Genomic DNA, 6,086 nt, shown 5'->3' on the forward strand with positions numbered 1-6,086 from the left:
ACGAAACTCTAGAACACTTGTTTAGAGATTGCCAGATTTCCCAAAGAATCTGGAACAGTTCTTTAGGAATTGTTGCTTCGAACGGTCATAATCTGAGCATTCAGGAATGGATTAAGAATTTCTTGAACCTTTTCAAGAAGAGGAAGGATGAGGAGGGGAAAGAAATGGAAATAGACTTTATATCGACGATATGGGGTATTTGGGTACACAGGAATGAGATTATTTTCAAGGGAACCTCTGTCAATCCTGGGAGAATACTGACCATTATCAGAGATCACTCATGCAAAGCTAAGTGAAAGAATTGCGATATTATGGGAAGAGCAGGTTCCAGAACTCCAATTTCTACCGGAAACGCTACCAGAACGGTTGAGTGGACGATAGGAGACAAGGATACTACTAATATCCAATCAATAGTAGTAGATGGCGCATGGAAGAAGAATACCAGGACGAATGAGTGGCAAGCTGCAATAGCTTGGAAAAATCTTAATGGAGACGCAAGCGAGGAGTCAGCTACGAAGATCTTTGCCAATTCTGCAGAACAAGCCGAAGCGTATGCAATTTTAAAAGCGGCTTCGGATATGGCATGGAGGTCAGCGGAATTATCATCAAATCGGATAATAGGGAAGTTATTATGGCTCTCAAGAGTAAAGATGGCACGAATAAAAATATTGATAGTATAGTTAGAGATATTAGGAAAATAGCCACAAATTTTATGTTCTTTTCATGTTGTAAAGCTAGTAGGGAAGAGGTGAAATTAGCTCATAATCTTGCTATTCAAGCAAGAAGAAGCTAATCCTTTTTACTACTGTTTCTTGTTGGTTTTACCCTTTGTCAAAAAAAAAAAAAAAAAAAAAAAAAAAGAAAAAAATAGGCACTTACACTTAAGTTGTTAAACTAAGGAAAGCAACATAAATGAGTAACATGTCCCACGTTCTATACCATGAAACTCAACAAATAGATACTAGCTTAAGGTAGAAATCTAAACTGACCACTGACTTAATCAACTAAACATTTATTTCTAAAATATAGGAAAATCAAACAATTAACTTTGAATTACTTCCTAATTATCCAACATCCTTTCCCGTCAGTAACATCAAGAATGTTAGGAAATTTCAGATGATTCATTTGGATACTTGGGGACCATATAAGCATATGACAATTATTTTTTTTTGCTAAATAAGAAAGAAATATATTGAAACCAACAATTACAACATAGACATACCAAAGAGGAGGCAAACAACCTAGGTTGGACTCCCTCACATTCAAGGCATGAGCACTAAAACAGCAACCTAGTTACATATATGCATATTAAAAGTGAGCTCTCTTAACGAATATCTATATCCTCTTGTGATTTTTTTAGGTATGACACTATAAATTCTATCTATACAAACTCTTTGTATTATATTTACATGACTGTATATTATATCAACTTTACCATTCCACATAGCATCATTTCTTGCAAGCCAAATCTAGTAAATAGTAGCACTCAGCACAGTTAGTTGAACATTTTTTTTGAAATTTGGAGCTTCTTCCTTGTTTTATCTTCTAAATACAGTTTCTAGTATTATCTCCAAATAGATCCATCTTCATCCATCTTGATATCATAAGTGCAACAGCTTTGCTAAAGTCAAATGCAAAAAATAAATGAGCATGAGTTTTCTCAATGGACTACATGCATTACAAGCCAGCATATTAATATGTGCTTTGGGACCAAAATTCTGTTTCAAACAAAACATCTCCAGCTCACCCTGGGACTGTGTCCCACAAGTTTCTTGTAAAATTGTTGGATACAATTACACTACATAGTACTCATTTGTTATTTCATGTTAGCTTCATTATTTGGCTCCTCTTCGACATTATTTGTTTGGTCATTGTTTGGATTTTCTTCATTATGTCCAAGAGCATCAACAATCATGTCTCGATAAGGATTTGATGGATCCGATGGAGGTTCGTCAATAGTTTCCCCGTGACATAACCAATCAAAATAGTCATGACAAAATCCTTTTTTATAAAGATGTTCTCTAACAATATCAACATCAAAGAATCGTTTGTTGTTACACCGAAAGCATGGACATCTAATTTTCTCCGCGTCTTTGAATTTATGATTTTGTTGCGCAAATTCAATAAAATCTCGAACTCCATTCACAAACTCAGTCTTCAGAAAGCGTCCCTCACGCCTATCATACATCCAACTACGATCTCTTCGTTTCATGATCCTCAATTCTACACATATCAATTAAAACAATATTACTAACAAACTCTGAGAAAATTAGAGTAAAAATAGAAAAGGGAACTACCTATTAACTAAAAAGTAAAAAAAGATAATAAAAAAAAGCCTACTCTAACGGCCTAAAGCGCTTAGCCCATAAAAGTTGGTCCAATCACTTAGTAGTAAAATCACATTATTCATAAATTTAGTTTTTAGGTCCAAACTCCAAATGAAATCGAAAGTAAATATATTTTCTCTGATTTTTTATTGCACCTTTTTTTTAGGACTATTTCTCAACTAATGTTAGTACCACTTGCTAGATTTGGAGAATCATTGACTTGACCATGACACCTATAGAGACAGACATTGAAACAAGAGCAAACTGAACTAACATGTTTCTTCCTAATATGATAAGAGAGGCCCGACGAGAATGGAGCATTACTTCTCCACTTGGATCCTACTTGAAAGATGTGACATTTGTGTATTTTTTTGCTAGCAAGCCCAAACATAAACAACAATTGTTGGCAACAACAATAGTTTTAGCCTTGTTTTAAAAGTATTATGTCTAAAAGTTACACTATATAAATAATTTAACAAGCATCATTATTTTTTACTTATATTAGTGAGAATTCATGCCTAAGGTTTTGGCCATGTGAGGGTCTGGGAACATTAAAAAAAACAAAGGGGTTACAAAGATCACCATATGTCCATATCAAACATAATATATGTGGTTCAATTATTTCAATTTTATTACTATTTTTATACAACCAAAAAGAATGATGATAATCAAATAATGACCATTAATAGCAAATGATAACTTAGTGAAAGTACACTTATTACATAGAAGGTACGATCCCTGCCCCCCGTAGTGAGAAAAATCACTTGCATTAGACCAGCGAGAATGATATGCTTTTGTCCTGTACTATTATGATGAATGACATGCTTTTGTAATGAGAAAAATCACTTCAAAGCTTGTCATCTTTTCCTATAACTTGCATTAGATCTTTGCTGAGCGTGGAAAGTTGGGCTTCTAGACACATCAGTCTCCCTCACAGAGGAACCCATGTTTATAATTCAAAATTTTATAGGTGGTGGGAGGGACAGATGAAGAATAAAAGTAGTATACGGCTACTACCAGAAAGCATGCTAATATAATGTCAATTTCAAGATCTATAAGCCCTCCACCAATAGAGAGCTTTTAATCACAATTCACAGTTCAAGATTACTCACTCTTAGGATGGAGGTTGAGGTGCGTGAGAACTACAATAGCTGGAGGAGCTGTGAATTGGGGTAAGCTAAGGAATAAGAAAATTTTTTGGGATATATTTGCTTTCACCATGTTTAACAATATATCTAATTGAAAATAATTAAGGTTTTCTGTGCAAGTCAAATTTTCTAATGCATATTATAATGCTTCCATGATTAACCACCAACCATTAAGCATTACTCCTACATTGTTAATTTTAACTACATGTTTCCTTACAACCAAACATCGCCATTTAGTCAACTTCTATTATTTGCCTTTTCTAAACTTAGAAAAAAACTAGATTTCTTCATAAGCAAGCACCTATTACATTCATCTTCTTCAAATATACAAAAGTAAATAAAAAGTATTGGTTAACATTAACACAGCAAACAGATGACGCTCAAGCATGCATAATATAATCAACTAGTCTAACATGAACCAAATAAAGCAGTGGCAGTAAGCAGTAGCATAAAAATCAAGCTTCAGATTCCATATATCATAATTAAAGCCCAAATCTTTTCCATGAAGCAATATTAAATCAATGCAACAATATATATTCCATGAAGCAGTATATTTTGAGAAATTAAGAAATCAGGACAGTGAATTACCTGATGATGTTGATGGAGAAGAAGCCGGCGATACACAGCGAGCGGCACGACGACGGTGAAAGCTAGTGCGTGTAGATTTACAATTGAAATTCAAAATATAAAAAAAACAGATGAATGTCGCGAAATTAAGAAATCACGACGGTGAACTTACCTGATGATGATGATAGAGAAGTAGAAACAGGCGACGGCAGCGTGAAGATGATGATGATAGAGGAGTGGGAGGCGTCGGTTTCTCCACAAACGTTAGGGTTATTTTTAATTACTGGTAGAGTGAAAGGAAAACCTGGGAGTTTAAAAATTGAAATTACTAGTAGGAATTTACCGACCGTCAAACTGTCGGTCTTCTTAAGATGCGGTCCGTATTCACCACCCACTTTTAGAAGCCGTCGTTAATACGGTCAGTAATTAGCTTCCAGCATAAACGCGGTCTGTGAGATTAAAAAACAGACGCTAAATAACGTCCCGATTCAAAACGGTCGGTGTTTTGATTAATAACAACGGCAAAAGTGGCGGTCGGTGAAAACGGTTGGTGAAAGAGCTGATTCTAATAGTGAAATGATAACATCAGATATGGTGGTTAAGACTTTTGTATATATTCTCCTGATCATGTGGTCCAATCTTATAAAATGCATTCTCTTTATTTTTTTGGTTTATGTGGATCTTTGAGTTAAAGAGACTCCAAAGGAAAACATCACGTAACATTTTAATATATTAGTATAACTTGCATTATAAACCATTACTCAAGTCTGGTGCATTGTTTAATAAGATGAGTGGCAACCAAATCTGAATAAAATTTATGACTGCACATTGTATATTTTGTATTAGCTAATTAATGGTAAATAAATTATTAAAGAACATAATAACCTGATCTTTGGGATTTTAGAGAATGATAGAATATATGTAATGTAGATATTGTAATCCTGGTGTTTAGGCAACTGTATAATTAGTTTCCTAGTTTATAGCCTAGATTGGCTCATAGTCTTTTGTAAATAACTGAATTATATTAATGTGAATAATTAAGTGATTATATTAATTCATGGTATCAGTTAGCCTACCCTAGGGGATCTTCTTCTTCCTCTATTCTTCACTTACCTTCTTTCGCTGCCCAGCCCGCCGCATTAAACACCTCTCCCTCTCTCCCTTTTCTTCCCGTCAGTCATGGTTGACACCAAGACATCTTCTTCTTTTCACCCTGCTCTTGCTATCTCTAACATCAAGAGCAATATTCCCATACTTTCTTGAGATGGAGAATGTGCAATACGCAACTTGGGATGAGTTATTCAAGGTCCATGCTCGCTCCCACCGTGTTCTCCACCATATCATCCCTCCTAAGGATGGATCGGTAAAGACCCCTTTCACGGACGACGAGCTTTGGCAGACACTAGATGCTAGCTACTTGGAACCGCCTCCGTGACATTTTCCAAGATAACCGGAACACTCGTGTTGTGGCCCTTGAGCAAGAGTTTTCTCATCTCTCCATAGAAGATTTTTCGACTGCCTCGGCATATTGTCAACGTCTCAAGGAGTTATCCGACCAACTTAAGAATGTTGCTTCTCCAGTTTCGAATGATCGACTTGTATTGCAATTGGTTTCCGGCCTTACTTCATCCTATAGCACGGTTGGTACTCTTATCCGTCAAACTTCTCCTCTTCTCCCTTTCTATCAAGCAAGATCCATGCTTACTTTGGAAGAGGTCGGATTTGCCAAACAAGCTGCCACCAGTTCAACCGCTGCTATGGTGGTGGCATCTTCACCTGATTTGGATGAGTCTCCTGTAAACTCATCTCACACTTATACTCATGGGGGGAAAAAGGAGCAACATCGCCACAATAATAACAATAAAAAAACTGGTGGTGGTGGTCGTCATGGTGGCCGTGGTAATGGTGGTGGCGCTAGTGGTCTGGGTGGCCGACGTGGTGGTTCCTAACAGCCTGCGGGTTCTTGGCGGCAGCAGCCTTATGATGCTTGGCCTTGGCAGTGGCCCTGGCAAATTCCTCCTTACCCATATCCAGTAGCACCCCA

At 36.5% G+C, this 6,086-nt stretch overlaps 1 protein-coding gene and 1 long non-coding RNA gene across 3 annotated transcripts; one reads left to right on the forward strand and one right to left on the reverse strand.

Moving 5' to 3' along the window:
- Positions 1–1,617: 1,617 nt before the first annotated feature.
- LOC109136486 (uncharacterized) lies at positions 1,618–4,646 on the reverse strand. Of its 2 annotated transcripts, XR_008969077.1 has the most exons (3): positions 4,215–4,646; positions 4,064–4,125; positions 1,618–2,223 (listed from the first exon to the last, which is right to left on the reverse strand). It is a non-coding gene; the product is annotated as an uncharacterized LOC109136486 (long non-coding RNA). The 2 variants fall into 2 exon arrangements; XR_007273488.2 differs by having other exon boundaries at positions 4,064–4,646.
- Positions 4,647–5,448: 802 nt separating this feature from the next.
- On the forward strand, positions 5,449–5,991 carry LOC104907551 (uncharacterized). The gene has a single exon (XM_010696493.2). The coding sequence runs from the start codon at positions 5,449–5,451 to the stop codon at positions 5,989–5,991; it is 543 nt and encodes a 180-aa protein (XP_010694795.2).
- Positions 5,992–6,086: the final 95 nt, after the last annotated feature.

Source organism: Beta vulgaris, chromosome 4, assembly GCF_026745355.1.
Source record: "Beta vulgaris subsp. vulgaris cultivar EL10 chromosome 4, EL10.2, whole genome shotgun sequence".
In the NCBI taxonomy this organism is placed as follows: Eukaryota; Viridiplantae; Streptophyta; class Magnoliopsida; order Caryophyllales; family Amaranthaceae; genus Beta; species Beta vulgaris.